The 26,507-nt window shown below is 45.9% G+C and overlaps 1 protein-coding gene across 3 annotated transcripts in view; it reads left to right on the forward strand.

Annotated features, from left to right (window-relative positions):
* Positions 1–17,421: 17,421 nt before the first annotated feature.
* Positions 17,422–26,507, forward strand: part of RAPGEF2 (Rap guanine nucleotide exchange factor 2) — a 259,943-nt gene continuing 250,857 nt past the window's right edge. For all 3 annotated transcript variants that reach the window (XM_062199353.1, XM_062199355.1, XM_062199354.1), the window contains exon 1: positions 17,422–17,528. In XM_062199353.1, coding sequence (XP_062055337.1) covers positions 17,460–17,528 — 69 coding nt within the window. In that variant the 5' untranslated portion in view covers positions 17,422–17,459. The remainder of the gene's footprint in view (positions 17,529–26,507) is intronic.

A 26,507-nucleotide genomic window follows, 5' to 3' on the forward strand; every position in this document is an offset into this window, starting at 1 on the left:
CATCCCATGTTGGAGTGCCTGGCTTCAAGTCCTGGGTCTGCTTCTGATTCCAGTTTCTTCCTAAGGCATGCCCTGGAGGGCAGCAGGTGATGACCCAAATAGTTGAGCTCCTGTCACCCATGTGAGAGACTTGGATTGAGTTTCAGGTTCTAGCTTTGTCCTGGCCCAGCCCTGTTGCAGGCATCTGGGAAGCGAGCCAGAGGATAGAAGCTCTGTCTTACTATCTCTTTGTGTGTTTGTCTATTTTTGGATCTCTATGCTGCAAAAATGAATTTAATAAATAAGTAAAATTAAAAACTGAGATACTGGGGTTGGTAATGTGGCTTAGTAGGTAAAGCCACCATCTGCAAGGCTGGTATCCCATATGGACACTGGTTCGAGTCCCAGTTGCTCCACTTTCTATCCAGCTCCCTGCTAATGTGCCTGGGAATGCAGCAGAAGATGGCCCAAGTCTTTGGGCCCCTGAATCCATGTGGAAGATCTGAAAGAGACTCCTGGCTCCTGGTTTTAGCCAGGCCCAGACTCGACCATTGTGGCCACTGGTGAAGTGAACCAGCAAATGGAAGATCTCTCTCTCTCTCTGTCTTTCCCTCTCTCGCTCTCTAACTCTGCCTTTCAAATGAATAAAATAAATCTTTTTTTAAAAAGGAAGATAGTAACAAACAGATGGCAACTATCTCTTGTTTTAAGAAGTGAACATAAATCTGGTAATAGATTAAATATTTTAAGAGTCACTTCTACTTTTTCACTTTTTCCGTAAGGGCAGAGAAGTCTTCAGCCCTCAGGTTTGACAAGTCTGGCATGAGTGCCTACGGAAAGCTAGAAGTGTTCTCAAGACTGCCAGCTCTGTGCGGCTGGGCCAGCACTCTCAGTGGTGTGAGGATACACAGCACTGGCAGCCAGGAACCACTGAGGGTGATGCACACGTGGGGTCTGAGTTACTTATGATAAGCCAGTTAAAGCTCATTTTTGTCACATTTTAGTTTAGGCTGATACATTTTTAACCTAAAATGTTTCCTAGAAACTTAAAGGGTCCCGTAAATACTCCACGACTAAAGAAAGCATTTCCTTTTTGGAAGAAGGGAGAAATTAGAAAGGGTATTTGATTATGTTAATTCTGCTTGGAGTCACTGATATATTTCTCTAGAAAGAAAGATAGTGTTAATCATATTGTACACAGGTGGAAATGTCAGTTTCAGGCAGATTAAGTTCTTTACAGAGCTAACATGCATCACAACAGGCTTTCAATTTCAGTGCTGAGGTCCCTTGCAAGATGGTCCTTCTCTATTACATCATCTATTCCAACATGCCTTTTTATTTTTTATTTTCTTTTTTTTAAGATTTTTTTTATTTACTTGAAAGTCAGAGCTACACAGAGAGAAGGAGAGACAGAGAGAGAGAGAGGTCTTCCATCCACTGGCTCACAGAGGGCCACAGCGGCCAGGGCTGGGCTAGATGGAAGCCAGGAGCCAGGAGCTTCTTCCAGGTCTCCCATGTGGGTGGGAGACTTGGACAAGGACTTGGGCCTTCTTCTACTGCTTTCGCAGGCCATAGCAGAGAGCTGGATGAGAAGTGGAGCAGCCAGGACTTGAACTGGCACCCATATGGGATGCTGGCACTGCAGGCAGTGGCTTCACCGGCTATGCCACAGTGCAGACCCCCACCATGCCTTTTTAAAGCTACATTGATTGACTGCACTGAAAAAACAGTTTGCATTTTCTTCCCTGTGGCAATGTTATAAAATTCTGCTGCTCCAATCACTTCTACGATATTTCTGTGTCAATAGACCCATCTGTGGGGCACCTGTCCAGGTTGGGGTGGAGTTCTGGGAGTTATATTGGTCTGTAACTCGGTTTAATCATCTCTGGATTCTTGCAGAGTTGTTATGATGACACAGGCTCATTCCTTGTAGGTGAGATAAGCATGAGGTGAAACTGAACTCTGCTTTGAATGTCTTAGCAGCACTTATCACCGGCAACATTTATTTTACGTGATAAGTAAAATGTTTTTTATAAGAAAACCCCTGAAGATGGCAGGGCCAGTGGTGATGTGCCTCTCAGGGGCTGGAGCGGGTTCACATTCTTCTGAGCCATGTCTCATACAGTGACTTGACCTAGCCCCCGCAGTGGATACATCCAGTCTTCAGTCTTTCTCTTTCTGCGTTTCCTTGTGTTTTCCTCTTTTGGATCTCTAACTGGATACATTTTGCCATTTCATACTTGTAGCATCCTCTTTGAACTCCCCAGAAGGCAAAGTGCTTTTCTCTTTCCTTCCTTTCAATATTTGTGCTACAACAAACTAGACCTTCTGATAGCTAGAACTAAAATAACAATACAAATAAAATGGCCTCATTTTCTGAACAGGCTCTCAGTGCGTGTTTCCCACGCCCTTGTTCGCCCTTCACTTCCTTTGCCTAATTTAGATCTGTACGTTCCATGCACAGACGCTTTGTTTATGTGCATAGGGTGCCTAGCACTAGTCTTGGTTTTAACAAATATTAAATAATCATGACTTCAGAATGACTTTTAGTACTGGCATTTTAAAAATCATAGCTAGACAAGAATACTGCTCTTTTTTTTTCCTCTCGAATGACCTTGTTTGGTTTTGACTCTCCTCTGGCAGACAGCTGTACCATAGCTCACTTGCACTTTCCCTTGGATACCACCTGGAGACCAGAGCTGGCAGCAATTACAGCTGATCTTCTCTGGAACACATTTCCAAATTCTGCACTGCATACCAGCTCGTTTGTGGGTGCAATTTCAGTTGAGCATAATCACCTTAACATAACTGGAGAAACTTAGATGCAATCTTACACTCTATTATGACCAAATTATCTCATTGGGTTAACTGCATATTTGAAATGGGAGAATTTTTCTCTTTAATAGCTTGAGCATTTATGATACAGAATGTGGGCTTCAAAAACCTATGCATTAAGCACTCAGATGTTGTAGTGGTATGTATATTGTTAAGTTTTACAATGAAGTCCTTGAATTTTACTTATTTTCAGGATTAAATAAATTTTTTGTAGTATTGTTCCTTTGCATTTTTTCTTGTTTCCTCTAATAAGTAAAAAACTTAGCCTGCATGGTTGCCTAAAGTCTTTTTCCGGTTTCCTTAAAATAGGCAGACTATAGGGTAACTTATAAAAATACATTCCAAACAGGAGGCAACAATGGAAGGAGCTGATAGTGGATCAAAAGTTTAAGAATGCATTTCCTCTCAGAAGTGTTAGCATTAGCTTTCTCCCAATCAGGAAAATAAAGAAGGTTGTTCTCACCTACTGGCCCAGTATTTCAAATGCAAACAAATCAATGAAATTAAGTAGCTGTGTAAGTGTGAGGGATAAAATGGCATACCAAATACCAGTTTTGCTATCTCGAATATTATGTGATTTAAATATTTAGTTGTTGTTTTTGTCCAGGGCAGAACTAGGGCAATGATCCTGCTATATCTGAGGAATACAGTTTTCTTTTCCTACTCTTAGCTCCAAAATATCCAAACATCTATGTGACATCTGCATCAGTGTTGTTCTTACTCCTGTAGAAGTGAAGGAAATTAGACAGGTTTAAAGAAAGAAATTAGGCAGCCTGGGTTTAAAATGGAGTCGCTTGGCTAACTGCATATTGTTCTGCTTTTGTACAAAATAGCTGGGCTTGCAAAATGCTTTCATGAGCTAATTGAACTTTAGTTAATGCGTTTATGAGATAACTGAGCATATGACAAGTTTTTGGTCATGATGACCCCGTGTTTATGCTTACTCAAGGTCTTCTGTCCCCTTACCCTGGATCTTATGATGGTTCGTCATGCTGCGGTTTATCTTGTGATCCTTTGTGTCATGCTATGGAGATATGCTAATGTTGTGGTTTTTAGTCTTAAATACCTTGAGCAGTTGATGGTCGGGGCCTCTCTTCTTGCACAGAGATGGCCCATCTGCGCAGATGTAATAAACTTCCTCATGCACTTGCAGCGATTGGATTGGAATCGTGTTTCTGGGGTCGGTAAAAGTGTGAGACACCTGTCGGGGGTCTTACATTCTTGGAGGTCCCACCGAGATTCGAGACCCCAGACCCACGCTCCATTTTCCAATCGGAGGTAAGTTTTTGCTGTTTTAAGTGTTTTTTTGTGTTCTGTTGATTTTGTTGATTTTTTATTTTTTTCCCGGGGCGCTTGACGTACCGGAGGTTCATGTTTTACTGAGATTGTGCCTGCAGGACCTGTATCTGTATTGAGCCAGTAGTAGGAAGGACAGACGTGTCAAGACCCCTGGCTCAGGCCCTTGGAGGACGCTCCATTGGCGGTATTCTGGGGGGGGCCTGGCGGGTGGCAGCCGCTTCGCTCCCATTATTAAGCTTACCAGGGGAGCGTGGCGGGTGGCAGCCGCTTCGCTCTCATCGGAAGCTCTGGTTAGGATTCAGTAGGGTTTTTTCCCCGGGAGAAGAGCTGGTGGCAGCAGCCACTCCCGTTTTGGTTTCAGTTTTGTTGCGCGCAGGTCTTGTCTCATTAGGGCGCGCAGGTCTCGTTCCAGTGTTGTGCGCAGTGTCTTTGTGAAGTCTTGTGATTTGTGAGTCTTGTGGTTGTTTTTTGCGTTTTAATATACTTTCCTTATTTGCCTTTCCCCTTCAATATGGGACAGGAATTAACTACATCTTTGAGTCTTACTTTATGAGTCTTAATTGGGAAAACTGCAACGCGAAGTTGTTTATGTTGTTTATCTGTTTTCAGTGTTTGAGTGATTACCCAATTGATTAGAAGTGTACTAATTGTTGGCCAAACTGCTTGACTCTGACAGCTTAAATTCTAAACTGAGTCTTCCAACTTTGGGCTTCCAGTCGGATCCCTGGAACTCTCAAAGGATGAGACTCTAAAATTTGTTAAAGTAACCGCTGCTTGAGTCAATTTAGATTATGTAAAATATATTAAAATGTTATAAATGGTGTCAGACCTATGCTGTCTTTTTAAAGTTGTGCCCATGTTTGCTGTTCAGGAGGAGTTATTCTTATGTTACTTAAAAGCATGGAAATGTAATTTTGACTTTTAATTCAGAACTCAGTGTCTTAAGCCATCTAGGCATTAATGCTAAGCAAAATGTAAAAAAAAATGTATTGTACTTTTCACATCTTAAATTCGATGGGAGAGACTGTTTAAGTTTGTTAACATGTATTGTTATAGATTGTCTATACATAACAATTCAAGACTATGTAAAAGTAACTACAGGTATAAAGTTTCAGAAAATGTGAGCAAGTCATAAAAAGTTTTAAAGGGTTTGCAACTTTAGAATTGTTTACAGAGTTTTCTTTGGGTTAAGTGCTAATGCCAAAATTACATTGACCTAAAGTTAAAGTCTGATCTTCTGTTACAACAAAATACCTAAAAATGGTCTAAGTTTTAAAATCTGTTTTTGCAAAAATTGTAATGTCTATTTTAACAGTGTCTACTGAATCAGTTATTCTGCCATTTTTAGAGTTAGGTCCTATAAGCTCTTTTTGACTCTGTTGGGTAGTTCTAAATTATGTAAACCCTTATGTTCAAGGTTTTTATTTCTGGTTTACTTAACAACAGACATAAAATTCATGTTTTACCAAAGTGATCTATTGTGTACTCTACTGTTTTTGTTAAGTTTAAATTAATAAGAAGCATTGTTAAGTATTATGATCAAATCTGGTTTAAAAGTGTAAAAATCACCCTGACTAATAAATGGCTACTATTTCAGGATGTTAAGGAATTCTATTTTGACCAGATACTCTAAGTTCTCTTGGCACCTTTAACAGACTTTCTAAAAATCCAAGTTCTAAATTATCCGAACTTTTGACACCCCCAGAGGGCCCCTGGAGATGTCAAAAAGAGATCTCTCATCCTGATCGGCTGTTTAAATTAAAAGTGGTGCCAAGATGTAAAATGATGCTAAACTTCAGCTATAAACATGTTTCTTTCTAGCTGCTCCAGTCTCTGGCTCAGAAGCCAGATCCTTTAAAAGGGACCGATGAAGTCTCCGTCCAGCTAACGCTAAACAACCAGGCGTTGCTAGTTCAAATGTATTGCTAGTTCAAATGTGGATCAAACGGGAGGTCTAGCCAAAAGGGAAATAAATAGTTAAGATTGTACAAACCTACAAAAATGTAACAGTTAGAATGAAGCAGAGGAGGGAGGACCCCCGGCCCGTTCTAACTGGCCGTCCTCCTCCTCCATATAACTGGGAAGACAAGCCCTGACAGGACTTGCAGGGCCTGTTTTATTAACATTAATTTTACTTTACTTAAATGGAATTTTGTAAAAGACTCAGTCTCTACTGCCAGACTCCCCTGAGGAGTTTAGCTGAAGGGGTTAAAGTTTTTTAGTTAAAAAAGGGGAAGTTTAAAATGGGCTAAGAAAGAGGAACTAACTAGGATCCTGACCACCACAGTTAACAGGAAGCAGAGTAAGGGAGAATCAGGGTAAGCAGGGACCCCCGGAGACTGGCAAAAGCACAGAAAAGTGCCCAAAAGGACAAGTCTGCCTAAGGTCCGACTAACAACGAGAGTCAAGTGGTGTACGACTGCCACACGAGACTGAACTGACCGAAAACGGCCTCTGCAAGCCAGCGAGAGGAAAGACGACAGCAGCGGAGTGGTGAGACTGGGCGACAGCGGCCCCTCGGCCCCTCCCTCATTGGGACACGTCTGGGTTTCCACCTTCAACCCCCCGAGGACTCTGCTCGGCAGGCAGGGCTGATCGCTATGGACCATGCACTCCGTGCAGCTAAGAAAAAGGAGCGGGTGGCAATGCACAAGAACAGCAGGTACGCTCTCGCCACTACCTACGGGGAACTCAAAATGGACAGAGGCTTTATCGACCAGGAAGAAGAATTGTGCCAATGTTTCCCTGATTTGGACTACCAAAGGTACTGGGGTCAGACACCGGGCCGGCCTTCGTCTCCAGGGTAAGTCAGATGGTGGCACAGGTGTTGGAAATAGAAAGTTACATTGTGTTTATAGGGTAAGTCAGATGGTGGTAGCGGTAGCCAAGGTACTGGGGATATAGTTAGGAAAAACATATAATTAATGGTGGGGACTGGCACTGGAGACTGGGTCAAATTGCTGCTACACATTTTTATAATGCTACATGTCCTTTATATGCTGCTACTCTTTTGCAACTTCTCTATTTTGCCAGGCTTTGCTTAAATGTTTGCCTTTTAGGGCTTTCTTTAAAGGCTTCCTGAAGAAGCAGTCCTTGGCTCTGCTCTCCGAGCAGCGGAAGATGAGTGACTGCGAGTTTGCCTATGTACATATGCTGGCTTAGGATTATTTGCTGTATATCCTGAAGACGCCGCAGCCTGGACTGGGATCGAGCAAGACGTCCAGAGTGCTGCAGAACATCACCTTTTCCATCCAGCAAGAAGTGGAGGAGGCTCTACTTTATATATAATTCTGGTTAAGAGATTTTTCTGGAAGTTACCAAATAGATCTGTGTGATACTGTTATTGCTAAAGAAGAAGTATTGCTGACCCTGCATAATGAATAGACTTCTTTAGTTTATTAAAAGTAGAAGTGTTTATCACCCATACCTTGGTCCTGACCCAGCAGTGCCAAAGTTTAAAAATGAAGGACATAAAAGAAAAGAGTATTGTTGGTGAAAAGGGTTTAAAAGAGAGAGAGCTTTTTATATAAGGAAAGGACATGGTTTGTCAGAATGACTTTACTCTAGACTGAAATGGAAATGGTAAAATGTTTAAAGTAAGTCGAAGAGGGTGTGTGAAAGTCACAGAAAGTATTTGGGTCAATTCAGCTGAACAGGCACCAGGTATTAATCCAAATTTGTATGACTTCTTTAGAAATGTGTTTTTTTGTTTTTTTTTGTCTCTGTTGTATTTTCTGTTTTTGAATTTTGATGCCTTTTTGTAACTTTGTATTCTGCGGGGCCTACTTCCCCTACCCTGCAGACTTGCTTCTGTGCTTATAAGATTGGCTGTATTGTTTTACCCCGGTGATGGGCAGCCCACATATCCCAATGAAGATCACGTGGGAGGTAATATCTGGTACCGCTGAGGTTGTGTGGCCCGCGTGGCCCCTTCTGGGATATGGTGGCCCTCCTTGCACCTGTTTTCTGATTAGACTCCCCTATGAAACAAAGGAATTGTTACCAATATGGGACAAAATTTAAAAAGTAATTCCTAAAATTTTAAGATTAAAATTTGACCAAAAGAAAAGGGGGGAATGAAGGAAATTAGACAGGTTTAAAGAAAGAAATTAGGCAGCCTGGGTTTAAAATGGAGTCGCTTGGCTAACTGCATATTGTTCTGCTTTTGTACAAAATAGCTGGGCTTGCAAAATGCTTTCATGAGCTAATTGAACTTTAGTTAATGCGTTTATGAGATAACTGAGCATATGACAAGTTTTTGGTCATGATGACCCCGTGTTTATGCTTACTCAAGGTCTTCTGTCCCCTTACCCTGGATCTTATGATGGTTCGTCATGCTGCGGTTTATCTTGTGATCCTTTGTGTCATGCTATGGAGATATGCTAATGTTGTGGTTTTTAGTCTTAAATACCTTGAGCAGTTGATGGTCGGGGCCTCTCTTCTTGCACAGAGATGGCCCATCTGCGCAGATGTAATAAACTTCCTCATGCACTTGCAGCGATTGGATTGGAATCGTGTTTCTGGGGTCGGTAAAAGTGTGAGACACCTGTCGGGGGTCTTACAGAAGCATCCTCAACTCTGAATTTGATTGCTGCAAAATCACACCTAATTGTGCTTTGGATACACTTTCCTGAGTGTCAAGAGCTCTGCTGGAAGAACACACTGTATCTCTGCCTGGATATCGTAACTCTACTCCCCGTCTGGGACTCTCTGGAATGCTATTTGCAGGTGAGTACAATATTTCCTGGTGGCACGTGCTCACTGAGAATGATACAGTGTCTGGACTATATAGCCTTTCACTCTCCTGAGATTTTCACTGACTCTACTAACCTGGAAAACTGTTTAAAAATGTTTCCCGGGGAGGGGGAGAGTGTAAGGAATGTCTGATAGAATTCAGGCTTTCTCAGCTGGAAAACCTCCCTACTGAGGTTTCTAAGAACTGGAGAGGCAGCTCCTGTCTTAGAGCAGGGAAGCTCCCCAGGTCCTCCTATCACGTGCCCTCCTCCTAGACAGGCTGTAAATCAAACCAGACCTCCATGGGGCCTGGGGAAGGGACTGTGTCCTATTCAACATTGGGACTCTTGGCATTAAGATCAGTGTCAGTGGGAAGCACCAGACTCCACTGAGAGACTATTAGAGGGGCCCGTGCTGTGGCTCAGTGGGCTGAGTCTGCCTGTGGTGCCAGCATCCCATGTGGGTACTGGTTCTAGTCCCGGCTGCTCCTCCTCTGATCCCGCTCTCTGCTGTGGCATGGGAAAGCAGTAGAAGATGGCCCACATGCTTGGATCCCTGCACCCACATGGGAGATGTGAGAGAAGCTCCTGGCTCCTGGCTTCAGATGGGCTCAGTTCCGGCCGTTGCGGCCATTTGGGGAGTGAACCAGCAGATGGAGGACCTTTCTCTTTGTCTCTCTCTCTCTCTAGCTCTACCACTCACATAAACACATTTTTTAAAAAATTAAAAAGAAAAAAAGAGACTGAGACCATAAGAGGTGCCAGCACTGTGGCATAGCAGGTAAAGTTACCGCCTGCGGTGTTGGCATCCCATATGGGTGCTGGTTTGAGTCCCAGCTGCTCTACTTCTGATCCAGCTCTCTGCTAACACACCTGGGAAAGCAGCAGAGGATAGCCCAAGTCCTTGGGCCCCTGCACCCATGTGGGAGAACTGGAAGAAGCTCCTGGATCCTGGCTTTGGATCAGCTCATTTCCGGCTGTTGCAGCCATTTGAGGAGTGAACCAGCGGATGGAAGACTTCTCTGTCTCTACCTCTCTCTGTAACTCTGTCTTTCAAATAAACAAAATAAATCTTCAAAAAGAGAGAGAGAGTGAGAGAGAGAGAGAGACTATTAGAACTCATAAGAGAGTTTGGTAAAGCTGCAGGATATAAAATCAACACACAACAATCAATAGCCTTTTTTATATACAGAGAGTGACATGGCTGAGAAAGAACTTGTAAGATCAGTCCCATTCACAATAGTTACAAAAAAATTTAAATACCCTGGAATAAATTTAACCAGGGAGGAGAAAGAGCTCTATGATGAAAATTACAAAATACTTTTTAAATACTTCTTTTTTTAAGATTTTTTTTATTTGAAAGTCAGAGTTACACAGAGAGCCTAGTACTGGCACAAAAACAGACATGTAGGCCAATGGAATAGAATAGAAACTGCAGAAATCAATCCACACATCTATAACCAACTTATCTTTGACAAAGGTGCTAAAATCAACCCGTAGAGAAAGGAAAGTCTCTTCAACAAATGGTGCTGGGAAATTTGGATCTCCATGTGTTAGAAATATGAAATAAGACATCTACCTTACACCATATTCAAAAATCAACTCTAAATGGATCAAGAAACTAAATCTGTAACCTGGTACCATCAAGTCACTAGAGGAGAACATTGAGGAAACCCTACAAGACATTGGCACAGGCAAAGACTTCTTGGAAAAGAACCCAGAAGCACAGGCAATCAAAGAAAAAATAGACAAATGGAATTACATCAAGCTGAGAGGCTTCTACACTGCAAAAGAAACACTCAGCAAAGTGAAGAGGCAACTGACAGAATGGGATAAAATATTTGCAAACTACCCAACAAATAAAGAATTAATAACCAGAATCTATAAAGAGCTCAAGAAATTCAACAACAAAACAAACAATCCAGTAAAGAAATGGGCAAAGGACTTGAACAGGCATTCTTCAAGAGAGGAAATTCAAATGGCCAACAGATACATGAAAAAGGCTCAGGTTACTAGCTATTAGGGAAATGCAAATCAAAACCACAATGAGGTTTCACCTCATCCCAGCTAGAATGGATATAACCAAAAAAAAAAAAAAAAAAAAAAAATACTGGCAAGGATATGGGAGAAAAGGCACCCTAATACACTGCTGGTGGGAATGTAAACTGCTATAGCCACTGTGGAAGACAGTATGGATATACCTCAAAAATCTCAATATAGATTTACCATATGACCCAACCATCCCACTCCTGGGAATTTGCCAAAAGGAAATGAAATCAGCATATGAAAGAGTTATCTGTACCCCCATGTTTACTGCAGCTCAGGTCACAGTAGCTGAGATATGGAATCAACCCAGATGTCCATCAGTTGATGACTAGATAAAGAAACTCTGGTATATGCATAGAATGCAACACTACTCATCCATAAAAAAGAATGAAATCCTGTCTTTCACAGTAAAATGGATGCAACAAGCCAGTCCCAAAAAGACAAATACCATATATTTTCCCTGATATGTCCTAACTAATAGAGTACCAAAAAAATGTAATGTATATGAGTGAAACTGACATTTTGAGATTCTTTGATTGTTTATAGCTCTTATCTCTACTTTTGAGGAACAGTTTTTTTTTCTCCTTACTATTTGTTGAACTCTTTACTTATTGTAGGCTTAATCTTATCAGAATAAAGTAAACTGAAAGTAAATCATTATAAAAACAGAAAGAATTAGAAAGGAAGAAGGAGGGTGGGAGTGTGTAGGAGTGGAAGAGAGGGTAGTGTGAAAGGATCACTATGCTCCTAAATCTGAATATATTAAATATATGAAATTTGCTCACCTAAAAAATTTTTTTAAAAAATCTGTATCTGGTACATAGGAAGCACACAATACATATTTTTTGAATAGTAGGTAATTAATGTGTTTCATAAACAAAATACATAACATATACATACACACATGTACCTTTAACTTGTTTTTAAAGATGACTCTAAACATTTAGGGATGTACTAGATTTTAGATCAAGGCTTTTCAAGTTACAAATATGAGTGGTATCAAGGCCAGAACTTGAAATGTATTTCTGTAATGAAAACCCAACAGTCTGTCTCTCTACTGATCCCCTAATGGTTTTCTAAATAATACGATAGTAGCAAAAACAGAATAAAGAAACTCATTTTTATACTTGCCTTTATGAAACAGAGTAATAGCTGGCTTCCATTATGGTTTGTTGACAGAGTTTGGTTTAGACTATTTAGCAGATTGTCAAATGTGTGTCCACGTCTGTCTTTGATGCTGTACCTAGCACAGTGTTTGTGCTCAAATATTAATAAAACAGCAATGTATGCCACGTATCAGATGTTCTAGATTCGGAGTGGTGATTAGCCTGTTGACATATGTAGATGAGATTATAAATAGTGGGAAATTAGCTTTAATTGAAGTTAAATGATAGCTTAGAAGTTCTCATGAGTCAGATGGATAAGACATACTATTAGGCCTTCCCTGAGGTCAGAGGCACAACTTAGTATCACAGTAGAGTACTCGGAGAAAAAAAGAGCTTAGGGTGTTTTTTTTTTTTTTTTTTTTTTTTTTTTAAGATTTATTTATTGGGGGCCGGCACTGTGGTCTAGTAGGCTAAGGCTCCAGCTGTGGCACTGGCATCCCATATGGGCACTGGTTTGTGTTTCAGCTGCTCCACTTCCTATCCAGCTCTCTGCTTATGTCCTGGAAAAGCAGTAGAAGATGACCCAAGTGCTTTGGGCCCCCACACCCATGTGAGAGACCCAGAAGAAGCTCCTGTCTCCTGGTTTTGGATTGGTTCAGCTCTGGCAGTTGTGGCCATTTGGGGAGTGAACCAGTGGATGGAAGAGCTTTCTCTCTGTCTCTCTCTCTCTCTGTCTGTAGCTCTACCTCTCAAATAAATAAATAAAATTTCTAAAAAATTTATTTATTTATTCATTTTTAAAGCACAGTGATGCAGGGGGAGGGGGAGAGAATCAATCCTTAATCCACTGGTTTACTCCCCACATCCCACATGGCTCAATGGCCAGGGCTGGTTCAGGCTGAAATCAGGAGCCAGGACCACATCAGGGTCTCAATATGGGTGGCAGGGACCTAAATACCAGGGTCATTTTCTGCTGCTTCCTTGGGCGCATTAGCAGAGGGCTGGATCTGACGCAAAGGACCGGGGACTGGAGCCAGTACTCTGATGTGGAAAGCTAGCATGGCAAGCTGTGGCTTAACCCACTGTGCCACAATAATGGTCCAAAGAACAGATTTGCAACTGGAACTCCCACTTTCTGGCTGTGAGATCTGGGGGAGAGGAGTTCTCTCCCAGCCTCACCCCCAGTCCTGCCATGGGGTTTAGAGTTCCATACTATCTGAATGCCGGGACCCACCCCTGCCCTCACCCCTGCCCTCATGGCTGTGCTGCTGTTAGGACTCACCTTCTGGTCCATGGCCTACATTGTCCAGGGGTGGCTTTTGTGAGCGGTGTGATGCAGCTTAGCTGTACATGTTGGGGCGTCCTTCGCCGGGAGCTTTATCGGAATGGTATGGAGCTGAGACAGGAAGGACAGGGGCTGAGAGCTGTGAGCCTGAAGCCAGCACACTGTACAGTGGTCCTCCCCCAGTTAATCTGCAGCCTCTAGCATTTATGATAGGGTACCTGAGTCTCCAGACTCTTCCAAAGGCAGGCCTGGAACTGGGGCAAGTCACATGAACTGTTTCATGTCAGTTTCCTCCTTCTGTAAACAGGATGGTAATAACTGCTCCACTAACCTCAAAGGACAGTCATGATGAGAATAATCTTAACAATAGCTACCTTATGCTTTATATAGACTATAGCTCAAACACTATGCAAGGTTCTTAGCATGTAATATATTTGATCTTTGTAAGTCTTCAGGGCATGTAGTTCTTATTTCCTTCATACAGAAAAGAAAAGAGGCTCAGGGAGTTCAGGTTTCCTCTTCCAGTTTCTTCTCCTGGACCAGGGACACAAAGAAGAGACAATCTCACATAAGTACAATGTAACATGATAGTTACTAATTTCTTTATCCATGTGATACATATTTGTTGACTGCCTATTATGTGTTGAGGTTATATCAATGATCAAAAGGTATAGGGGCACAGTGGGTAAAGCTGCCACTTGTGATACCAGTATTCCATATCAGGGCTCTGCTTTGAGTCCCTGCTGCCTTGCTTCTGATCCAGCTCCCTGCTAATGCACCTGGGAAAGCAGCAGAAGATGGCCCAAGTGTTGAGGTCCCTGCCACCCATGTGGGAGATCCTGATGGAGTTACTGGGTCCTGGTTTCAGTCTAGCCCAGCCTTGGCCATTGCAATATTTTGGGGGATGAATCATAGGATGGAAATTTCTACCCTTGTCTTTCCCTATCACTCTGCTTTTTCAAGTAAATAAATCTTTTAAAAAGTGATAGTTTCAAAAATTACAGTGGGGGAGGGAGACAAACAAGTATACGGTCTGTCAGACGGTGGTAAATAAAGGAAGAGAGCTAGGGTGAGTGGAGGTATCACTTCTAAAAAATTTTATATATTCATTTCACAGGGAGATGTGTGTGGGTCCTGTGTGTGCGCATGGGAGCACTAGGGAGTACACCTCCCATCTGCTGGTTCAGCCTCCAAATGTCTGTAACAGCCAGGGTCGAAGTTGAGTGTCAGGAACTCAAGTCAGATTACCCATGTGGGTGGTAGAAACCCAATTACTTGAGCCATTACCACTGCTGCCTGTGGTGTGCATTAGCAGGAAGCTAGAATGAGGAGCTGGGGCCAGGAATCAAACACAGGTAGTTTGATGTGGAATGCAGGTGTTTTAACCACACAGCCAGATGCCTGTTGTAGAAGGTGACATCTGAATGAAGATAAAACAGAGGTAAGGAACAATGTCCTATTTATTGTCTTTCTTCCTCTTCCCCTTCCCCGTCTTCTTTCTCATTTTCTGAATGCAGGTGGGCTGGGAGAGGTAGAGGATAAGCCAGGCATTAGAGAACAGAAGATGGGAAGGCCATGAGACCAGAATTTAGTTACTGTTCCAGAAAGAGCAACGAGGCCAATGTGCCTGGGAAAATGAGTAGGAAATAAGAGTGGTAGGAGACCAGGTCAGAGGCAGAAAGAGGGGGGCACCAGGTCCCTAGGTCATTCAGGCCATGGTGCCTTGAGTGACATGGGGGCCAAGCAGAGGCATTATGTAAGTGGAGTGAGAAGAATCTCTCTGGCTGCACTGTTGGAGGAGATGATGGAGAGAGATCAGGCAGATGCTAACTGCAAAGTGCAGGCCAAAACCATGCTAGCTTGGACCCAGGTCATGGCAGCAGAAGTGGCAGCCAGAGGTTAGCTTCCAGGAAGGGCACTCTGCAGGTTGAGCTGACAGTTTTACGGAGGCCTGTGGGAGCCTAAGAGCAAGGTGTAGAAGGTATTATTCGGTGTGGAGAAGCACGTGGGCGGGGAGCGTTTGGGGCCTGGTTTGCGCGTTACTAAGGAGAGTCTGTTAGACACCAGGTGGAGACGTCAGGTGTACTTTTTCACTTCATTGGGTTGGAATGGCCCCTCCTCTGTTTCCAGAGCAGCACTTTTCCACGTCCCTTTGCTTTCAAGGTGGAAGTCTACGGCAGAGAAGTGAGAGCCGCACAGGGAGTCGCTTCAGCAAGGGTAACATAAAAGGGTTTATAGACACAGCCCCTAACTCAGACTCAGTTTCGGAGGGTCGCAGGGAGGTCTGTTCAGCGACACACAGGTGACTTAGGGACGAGCAAATGTGAACGGACAATCTGTTCCAAGTGTTTAAAATAAACTGGATGTTCTGAAAACTGGGTTTGAAAAAAGTTCGGTGTAGTAGCTCACACACACACACACAAAAGTCTCAGCGGCTCCGGACATGAATTTGTGTTTGGGGAAAAGGTAAACAGAAACAAAACCCCGGGACCAGAGCAGATAAGCGCTCCCCAGTGCTCGGCTGCGGGTCTTGCACACCTGGACCACAGCTCAGGGAGTCAGGGAGGCAGCAGACACGGGTAACCTCTCAAATGACCTGCACCGAGTGGGTCGGCTTGGAAATCTGGGGTCCAGGGGGGCGTCTCGGCCCAAGGCAGTGAGTGCTTCTGGCACGTCTGGGTCTCGTGTAGAAGCCAGCACGCTTCCCCCGGCCTAACTTTGGGGTCACTTAAGTGTCCGAAAGGCGCCAGAGCGAGGTCGCCAAGGCAGGGCGGCCACACGGTCCCTGCGGGACGTCGCAACTAGCTCCTAAGAGGATTTAGCCGCGGGGACGCTGCGCGCAGCCACCCTCGGGCTGCAGGAACGCCCGGCGCGGCCCGAGCTGCGAACTGGGCTTCGGGTCAACTTCCAGCCGCCGGCTCTCCCCGCGGCGCGGAGCCTGGGGCCGCGCGCCTCCTGTCCGGGCCCCAGCGCGCGCGGCGCCTCGGCGCGGCCCGGCTGGGCAGGTCTGCGGGACCCGCGGGCGCCCGAGCGCCCGGCTCACCTGCCGGCCGCCCCAGGTGCTGCTCCCGAGCCCGGGCGCGGCCGGCGGGCGGTGCGGGCGGCGCGGGGAGGCGGGCCCGGCGAGCGCGGGCCGCTCCGCCCCGGCGATGACGCGGCGGCCGCCGACTCGCCTGGGCCCCGTCGCTCACTCCTCACCATGGTTGCGGCACAAAGCAACGAGCCCCGGAGGCCGCTTCCTCCCTGAGGAGCGGCTCGGGCGGCGGGGCAGGCGCCGGCGGAGGAAGAGGCGGAGGAAGAGGCGGGGGGTCGCCGTCTCCCGAACGCGGAGTCCGGAGCCCGGCTGCCCGCGGCCCTCCTGCCCGCCCCGGCCCGCGCCGACGGGGAACCAAGTTGCCGGCGGCGTCCGGGCCCCAGGGCTGCAGCCCCGCCTCTGCGCCGGGGCAGCCCCGCTCCGGCCGTGCTCATGGGGGCCGGCGGCGGCGGCCGGAGCCGGAGCGGCGGCGGGGCGGCCCGAGGCGGTGCAGCAGCAGCAGTGTGGAGCCGCGGCCGAGTCCACTAGACGGAGACCGGCGGCGGCGCTCGGGCTTCGCAGCGCCCGGACCTGAGCCGGAGCCACCCGGCGCGCAGCCCCGGGGCGCCCCAGGACCAGGGGCGCGGGAGGTCGCGGCGCTTCCCGGGGACCCCTGAGAGGAGGGGGCAGCAGAGGCTCCGCCCGCCGCGGCCCTCCCCCTCCCCACCGCCACTGGTACCTCCCTAAAAATAACTCGGGCCCGCCGGGCCGGGAGGAGCCGCCCGTGTGCCCCGAGAGGAGCCGGGGAGGCGTGCCGAGCCAGGGCCGGAGGGAGCCGGGCGCGCCTGGAAGCCTCGCAGGCCGAGCGGCGAGGAGGAGGAGCAGGAGCAGGAGGAGGAGTCCCCGGTCCCCGCCCGCGCCGCGGGCTCCGGGCCGCAGGCACCGTCCCTCGGCCGCGCGTTTCGGGGCAGAGCGCAGCCCGCGCCCGTCCCGCGCTCCGGAACGCGGGGCCCCGCCGAGCCGCCCGCCGCGGGCCCAGCGCCGCCGATCGGCCCCGGGCGGCGGGCGGGACGCGCAGGGCGGAGGCGCCGGCTGCGCTGGGCCGGGAGGAGGCCGGCGAGGGTGCGGAGCGGCCCCGGCCCCGGCCCGGCCCGCGCGGGGAGATGGCGTCCTACGTGGATAACAGCTTCCGCCAAGCCGTGATGAAGAACCCGGTGGAGAGGACCCCTCAGGTGAGACCCGCCGCCGGCGGCCCTGCGCTTGGCCGCGTCTCCCCCGGCCCGCGTCCTGGCGCCCCGCGCGCCCCACCAGGACCCCAGCTTCCAACCGCAGCCCGTTTCCAAGGCTCTTCCCCGGCCACCCTGGGCTGGTTTCCTCGTCCCTTGGATTCTCTTCTCCCTTCCGCGCCTGTCTGCACCCCTGACCTCCCCTGGGTTGACCCGGCTGGAGGGGTGCGCGTGTTGGGGGAAGGGTTCTCTGGCTTCCCTCTCTCCCCGGAGCTTCTGGGTCCCGGGCGGGGGTCTCGCCTGCCTTGGCCAGATGTTCTTGCCACCCTGTCCTCAGGCTCCGTTCCTGCCCTAGCCTGTGGCCCCTCTACCCTTGCAGTGGGGCGCCGTTTGCCAAGGTGGAGATCTGCACGGTTCCGCAAGGCACAGACGTGTTGGCCTTGTGGAGTGGGACGCGGGGGTGCCGGTGTATTTTTGCGTTTTGGAAAGGGAGGTGTTGCTTTCCAGAGTGGCCCAGGGAGGCCTGTTCCAGACAGCCCCGGGAAGGGCACCCTGTGGGTTCTTGCGGAGTTGCACAACCTTGTCAAAATTAGATAACTTTGTTAACCTTTATACCTTTGTTTACCTTCAGGCTTATGTTTCTCTCATTTTAAACAAGAGGAGTTGCTGATGGGGTTGGATTTGGTCACCTCAGGTTGGAGTAGAGAGAGGCAGATTGTATTCAAAATATCATGGCTTGCTTTTCTTTGCGCCTGGTTGCTGACTGCATCCAGGATGCTTTTTCCTAAGCATTGGGGTGGTGGCTTGGGGAGTCCTGCTTGCCAACCCGCTTAAGGCCAGTAAGCCCTCCTGGTGCCTGGGACCACCAGACGTCTAGGGTTAGGTGTTGGATGCCATCTGTTCAAACCCAAATGCTCTCCTGTTCTCTGGCGTTGATTATTATTATTTAATGTGGAGAGAATAGCATCAAATAGAACCTTCCACTGGCTGCCTTGGACAAGCCCCAAGAATGGCACCTGGTACCGTTTTTGGTTTTTTTCCCCCTTCTCCTGATGGAGCTGTCACATCTGTGGGATCATGGATAGATCCCGCACATTTACCAAACCTGTGGAAGATGGGCTGTGGTTTTACAAGAAAACGCATTTCGGTGATTCCAGAAAACTGTTTTTTGTTTTACCACGGCTGGCCGAGGAATGTCTTGCTTTGATCTTGCTCCTCCTCCCTTAGCGTGGCCTGCCTCTCACGCGCCTTCCTCGCTTCTTGCTTTGGCAATGGCCAGTTGCATCATTGTCTTTGCACCTGAACGTGCACAAGCCCAGTCCCAGCGTGAAGGAAAGGCAGGTTTCAGCGAGGTGTTTCAGGAACACGGTCGGAAGTGCCTAGTGGAATCACACGCCGAGAATGGGAGACCCTTGCAAGGCTGGTCAGAACGTGACGTCAGAGGCCCTGGGTGGAAATGAGGGAGGGGGCAAGTGGTGCTTTGGGTTGATTAGGTAAAGAATAACAATGACTGAAACCTCCTATCAGGTGCGGGGGGGGGGGGGGGGGGGAGGGTGGTCACCAGACAGGGCTGGAGGAGACAAAACCTGCGCTGTGCGGACGTGAGCATTGTGCGGAGTAAATGAACTGTTCAGCTTTGCTGTTCCCCCACCAGCTGTGTAGAACAGCGTTCACACTGACCCAGCGCAGAACTTGGCCAGTCGGAGGCCAGCGGGGCCAGTTACTACCAACGCCGGTACATGGAAGCTCCGTTGACTCTGAAAGCCGCCCGCAGTGTCTGCCCAGGCCTTAACCTCCATCCGAAAAGTAAACATAGCAAACCTACCAAACATTTTGAACATTCTTAAGTGTCAGCCCAGTTGACTTTGAAGTTTGTTTGGTTGTTGGTGACGCCCACCCCCGCCTTTATTTATTTTAAAGAGAAAGTAGTTTGAAATGTGATCATTTTCCATCTTTACCTGACTTGTCAGAAATAGTTAATGTTGTAAAAGTTTGACACTAACTAAAAAAAATACCTTCACAGAAGGTGCTTTTTTTTTTTTTTTTTTTTTGACAGGCAGAGTGGACAGTGAGAGAGAGAGAGAGAGAGAAAGGTCTTCCTTTGCCGTTGGTTCACCCTCCAATGGCCGCTGCGGCCGGTGCACCACGCTGATCCGAAGGCAGGAGCCAGGTGCTTCTCCTGGTCTCCCATGGGGTGCAGGGCCGAAGCACTTGGGCCATCCTCCACTGCACTCCCGGGCCATAGCAGAGAGCTGGCCTGGAAGAGGGGCAACCGGGATAGAATCCGGCGCCCCAACCGGGACTAGAACCCGGTGTGCCAGCGCCGCAAGGCGGAGGATTAGCATGTTGAGCCACGGCGGCGGCCAGAAGGTGCTTTTTGTATCCGGTGCTTTGTTCATGCAGATCTGGACGTTTGTGTGTGTTCTGTCCTCATGATCCTTGGATGCTTGTGCTGCAAGAGCACGACCTAGTTAAATAAACAGAAGGGCATTTTGCTGTCTGTACTTCCTTCTGACTGTGAGGATGAACTCAGAAAAGGATTCTCTTTATGATGTATATAGTGAGTCTCTCCGGCAAAAGGAAGAGAAAATAGTGGAAAATTTACAATTTTTTACCGCAATTCAATTTTTTTTTTTTAATTTTAATTTTTAACAGTTTATCTGTTAAACTCCTTTGAAGACATAGTTTTGTATTTAGGTCAATCAATTGCCTGGAAGTAATTGGGATGTCACTCATGTAACCTAAGAAGCTGGCCACAAGACAGTCGGGTTGGGAAAGACCCAGGCCTCCGTTAAATTGGGTGTGTTTTGTGTCCACAGAGGAAAAAGGAAACCCATTCTGTTTTGGTATGCAATCAATGAGGAGGAATGTTAAGGAGAAATTGTTAAAAAAAATCATCTGAATTTTTAGCCAAATCATGCATATTCAGACTCACGAAGCTGTTACTATTTCACCTGTTATTCTGAAAGAAGGAAAAAAGTGTTCTCTAGTACCAAAGTGTGACGTATGTTGTGTCTGGAAACCTGGCTGTTTTAGTCAATGGGGCACTGTATTATAATTACAAAGCCCCTTGAAAATAATGGGCACTAAACAGCTTATTGATATTTTTCACAGCACCTCTGTTGAAAAACAGGGCTCATAAGTAATTGCTTTATTAAATTATTTGGGTTTGTGTCTTTAATCACTTAAATGAGAAATGTGGTCACCAAAGTGATTTAGTGAAGCAAAAGATGTAACTAAATTGCAAACAGCTTTCTCCCCCAAGGCTTCATACAATAAAATGACTTTTTTTTGAAACGTTTTATTAACTTGTTGAGTTCAGGCTCTTTTAAACTGCTTCTGTAGAGTGTTTAAATGTGTAATGTTTTTAGTTTTCCAACTGGAACATGTAAAATTGTTTCATCTACCTCAGAGGCCTAACTTAATGTGTTTTTAGTGAGTTGGAAAGTTATTTCTTAAAATGGTATGTGTATGAGGGTACTTAAAAGTTGGTGGAAAATGGAGTTAAAAGTTGTTTGTTTTGGTGCAACACTTTCTGAAATCCATGCATAGTTTTTTGTAATACACATTTTTCAAGACTTTCTGAAGACTTATAAAATAATACAGACTTGTATCTCCCCCTAGTTAATAATTTTACTTGGTCTTTCACTGTAGAGATTTTGGGGGGATTACACCTCTTGATTTAGTTGCTAACTCATGAATTTGTCGAGGGATAGTTTGTAACACAGAGTGCAAGACTTAGTTCATTGTAGTCACTCAGTAGAATTCATCTTAAGTCATATTGAACGAGCTGAAAAAAATACTTCTAGTATGGGAAATCTTAAGATTATTACAATTTGCACAAATGGTATTTTTGGCAAATCATTAACTTTCAAATCTAGTTGAAGAATTGTGTCTTACAGCTAAATTTTCCATTTGACTTTCTTTTTACCATTGTTCATCCGACTCATATTTTCATTTGACAGCTTATACTTTGATTATATTTTAGCTCATTTTTGGATTCTAGTAATTGTTAAGTGTTTTTTCCCCCCATAAAACACAGCTAAACTGTGTGCAATTTGAAAAGCATGTCTCACAATGAAATGATTGTCCATAAGCATTTAGATTTCTTAATGATAATAGCTGATTTTTTTGGTTAAAAAATACACATAGCTGGCCGGCGCCGCGGCTCACTAGGCTAATCCTCCGCCTTGCGGCGCCGGCACACCGGGTTCTAGTCCCGGTCGGGGCACCGATCCTGTCCCGGTTGCCCCTCTTCCAGGCCAGCTCTCTGCTGTGGCCAGGGAGTGCAGTGGAGGATGGCCCAAGTGCTTGGGCCCTGCACCCCATGGGAGACCGGGAGAAGCACCTGGCTCCTGCCATCGGATCAGCGCGGTGCGCCGGCCGCAGCGCGCTACCGCGGCAGCCATTGGAGGGTGAACCAACGGCAAAAAGGAAGACCTTTCTCTCTGTCTCTCTCTCACTGTCCACTCTGCCTGTCAAAAAATAAAAATTAAAAAAAAAATACACATAGCTGAAATATTAATTTCAAACTTTAGCATTAGCTTGTGACTTTTATTAAGTGAAGGCTTAAATTTATGGTAAAAAATATTAATGTTCTTTTGCAATACTGGTAGAAGCTTAGTTGCCTTCTAATAACCTTTTAAAAATTTAGTAATTAACACTTCTATAATTAGCTTTGCATATCTTGGCCAAGGTTCAAAATGAATCCAACTGTAGTACTGGATGTAGAATCCTGGTTTATCCTAGTGTTCTCAAACCCTGGGATTGCACAAAATAGTTTAAAAAGGAAAAAATAAGAGATACTTTTTGTGTCCCCGCCCCTCCTGCCAAGAAAGGACATAAAATAAAAACAAAATAAAAGACTTCTATTAGTATAATTTAATTAATGATCTTGCTGTTTAAAAAGGGGAAGTACATTATTACTCAGAAAGATCAGTTCTTGAAATAAAATACTTTGCCTCGTTGGAAAAAATTTTTTAAAAATTTTTACTGTGGAACCAAAAAAAGAAAGGTAGATTTTGGTGGATTTACACTCACAATAAGATCTTCCTTTGGTGATATTGAAATTCAAGTCACGAAGTAATATTGGGTTATGCTTCAGATGAAAATTGACTGTCTTGAATAATGATCTGATACCTTTTTAGAAACACAGAAAGACTTTGCCTCTGCTTAAATCATGAAAAGTTACTGGAAGAAATTTTTTTATGATTGTGTAAATTTTTTATTGAGGTAATTGATGTAGACTAAAGAGATGTGAAAACTGGTAACAGTGGTTTCTTGATATTTGCATTTTATGGACTATTTCCTCTCTTCACTCCATTTCTGATACCAGTTTTCTCATCTGTAAAATGATAATAGCTTCCTGAGGTTGTTTTATAGATTAAATGAAAGAAAGTGCTTTAACTCGTGCCATGCCTAATGGTAGTTTTTGTTCTGTGATAGCATATATTCAGTGGAGTGCCTGTTATTTACCAATGGGCATTCAAAGCTGGAATGAGATGTGTGTCCTGACTCACCAGTCTTGTACCCAGTCAGCAGGCTGTGGTTTACGAGCACTGTGACCGTTGTCCTGTGGCTGAGTCTTAGGGCAGTAGGTGTCTGCCCACCTGGGGGACATGAGGGATCTTCCATACTGACCTGCTCTCGTACGAGGTGCACCTTTGTTCAGTGTGCTGGGAGGCAGAGTATAGATGTTTGTGGCTTGGAGGGGCGTGAGAAGAGACCGGGAGTTCAGTTAAAGGACTGACAGCCAGAGACAGCTGTTTGCCCCAGCAGTTCAGACTGTGTAGGACCTGTGCTCTGTTGGAATACCTGGGTTTGATTCCTGATTGTGTCCGGATTCCAGCTTCCTGTTAATGATGATGCAGGGAGGCAGCAGGTGGTGGCTTGGGTAGTTGGATCCTGCCACCCACTTGGGAGACCCAGATTGAGTTCCCAGCTCCTGGGTGTTTGCGAGGTGAACTAGCAGGTAGGAATTCTCTTTCTTTCTGTCTCTCTGCCTCCAAAGTAATAAATAAAAGGCTGACGTCCGTTCTCCAGGCTGAGAGGATCGAGAGCTTGAATTACACAGCAGAGATGAATTAGAAATGTTGCCGGAGTAGAATCTGCTGGATAGGCTGGTGGAATGTGTTCACGCTTATGTCAGCACTCGCTGTATTAACCTATGCTTGCGTTATGCCAGTGTATCCTAATCATAGCAGGTGACTACAATGGACATTTCTAGTTCATAGGAAAAAAAACCTCCCAGGTTGTTAAGTATAATTTTGATGTTTAGAAGTATTTTTTTAACTCATACTATTTACTCATACTATTTTTTTTCTTAACTTTGATGTCTTCCACCAAATGTACATTCTAGGGATCTGATAGGAAATACAGAGGCTCTTCAATTTGCAGTGAGGTCATTATAAGTTGAAGATATTGGGGCTGGCACCATGACATAGTGGGTGAAGCCGCCGCCTGCAGTGCCGGCATCCCATATGGGCGCTGGTTCAAGTCCTGGCTGCTCCTCTTCCGATCCAGCTCTCTGCTATGGTCTGGGCAAGCAATGGAGGATGGCCCAAGTGCTTGGTCCCTGCACCCCTGTAGGAGACCCAGAGGAAGCTCCTGGCTTCCCAGCTCCGGCTGTTGTGACCATTTGGGGAGTGAACCAGCAGATGGTAGATCTCTCTCTCTCTGCCTCTCTGTAACTCTGCCTTTCAAATAAATACATCTTTAACAATAAATAAATAAAATCTAAAAAAACAGAGAATATGTTGCAAGTTGTAAATACATTTAATAGACCCACCCTACTGAACGCCACAGCTTAGCCACACTGTAGTGTGTCTATTGGTCTGTTGTTTTACCCTCGTGATTGTGTGGTTGTCTGGGAGCTGTGCTCAGTGCTGCTGTCCAGCATAGCCAGGAAGTATCCTCTTGTTTTTTTGTTTTAAGATTTATTTGTTTATTTGAAAGAGAGAGACAGACAGACAGACAGATCTTCCATATGCTGGTTCACTCCCCAAATGGGCACAAGGGCCAGGGCCAGGCCAGGCTAAAGCCAGAAGCTAGGACCTTTTTCTGGGTCTCTAACATGGGTGCAGGGGCCCAAGCACTTGAACCATCTTCCACTGCTGTTCCAGGCCACGAGTAGGGAGCTGGATCCGAAGTGGAGTAGCCAGGACTCAAATCGGCACCCATATAGGATGCTGGCATTGCAGGCAGCAGCTTTACCCACTGTGCCACAGAGCTGGCCCCAACATATTTTCCTGTTATTGCTAGCCCAAGAAAAGATCCAAGTTCAAAATATAAATATGGTTTCTATTGATTGCCTCTTGCACTCACCCTGTCACGTGTTTGAAACATCATAGTCCAATCATTTTAAATGGGATCCTATCAGTATCTGACTCACATAATTATGCTAAATATAACCTTTCTTTTTAAAAAAAGATTTATTTATTTTTTGAAAGTGAAAGTTACACAGAGAAGGAGAGGCAGAGAGAGGTCTTCCATCCACTAGTTTGCTCCCCAATTGGCCGCAGTGGCCAGAGCTGGGCTGATCTGAAGCGAGGAGCCAGGAGGTTCCTCTGGGTCTCCCACACAGGTGCAGGGGCCCAGGGACTTGGGCCATCCTCCACTGCTTTCCCAGGCGTTAGCAGAGAGCTGGATTGGAATGGAGCAGCTGAGACTTGGACCGGTACCCATGTGGGATGCTGGCATCGCAGGCCATGGCTTTACTTGCTATGCCACAGCGCCAACCCCAATATAATATTTCTTAATCTGTAATGATAATGTGATTTGCAAACATTCTGTCCTTTGAAGGAGTTAAAGAACTTTCAAATGTAAGCAGGAAGAAAAGAATTTATTTAGATAAAATTCAAAAGTGACTTGTAATGACACAGTGTGATGATTGAGTCTGAGAGAACAGTTCTGAGGTCTTTTTACCATTTTTTTGGTTTGTTTGTGTAGACTAAGTCGGTAAATTAGGAGGAGAGGCGGTTTGTAATACATTTATTGATCTTTTTGTAGCTTTGTCAGAGCTAGAACAGATATAGTTAGTAAAAATATGGCCAGTGGTTAAAGTGTCAGCCTCTCTGGGGTGAAAAATAAGCTGATTGTCACATTCTTTTGACTGTTGGGTTTATTCTTTCAGGAAAAAGACCACCTCTGATCTCACATGTTGGTTAACCAATAGTCATCATTGAGCTGTATGAAGTGTGTTTTTTTGCTATGCTTAGGTGTTATTTTTTCTCTTCCAGTCTGTGACCTTGGGGTGATGTTAGTGGGGCTGATTTTTTTTGAGAGGCAGGTTTAGTCCTTGTTTTTTTTTTTTTTTTAAGATTTATTTTTTATTTATTTATTTAGTTTTTTTGACAGGCAGTTAGAGACAGAGAGAAAGGTTTTCCTTCCGTTGGTTTACCCCCCCAAATGGCTGCTACTGCCAGTGCACTGCACCGATCCAAAGCCAGGAGCTTCCTCCTGGTCTCCCATGTGGGTGCAGGACCCAAGCACTTGGGCCATCCTCCACTGCACTCCCGGGCCACAGCAGAGAGCTGGACTAGAAGAGGAGCAACCGGGACAGAATCCGACGCCCCAACCGGGACTAGAACCCAGTGTGCCGGCGCTGCAGGCGGAGGATTAGCCAAGTGAGCCATGGCACCAGCCTAAAGATTTATTTTATTTAGTTGAAAGACAGAGTTACAGAGAGAGGTAGAGAGTCTTCCTCCCCAGATGGCCGCAACGGCCGGAGCTGTGCTGATCCGAAGCCAGGAGCCAGGAGCTTTTTCTGGGTCTCCCACGTGGGTGCAGGCACCCAAGGACTTGAGCCATCTTCTACTGCTTTCCCAGGCCATAGCAGAGAGCTGGATCGGAAGAGGAGCAGCCAGGACTAGAACTGGCGGTTCTTCAGGCCAAGGTTTTAACCCACTGCGCCGCAGCGCCGGCCCCTAGTCCTTGTTTTTAAAATTAATTGTATGGACTTTGCCACTTCTGTGCTTTCATATCCAT

Source organism: Lepus europaeus, chromosome 8, assembly GCF_033115175.1.
Source record: "Lepus europaeus isolate LE1 chromosome 8, mLepTim1.pri, whole genome shotgun sequence".
NCBI lineage: Eukaryota > Metazoa > Chordata > Mammalia > Lagomorpha > Leporidae > Lepus > Lepus europaeus.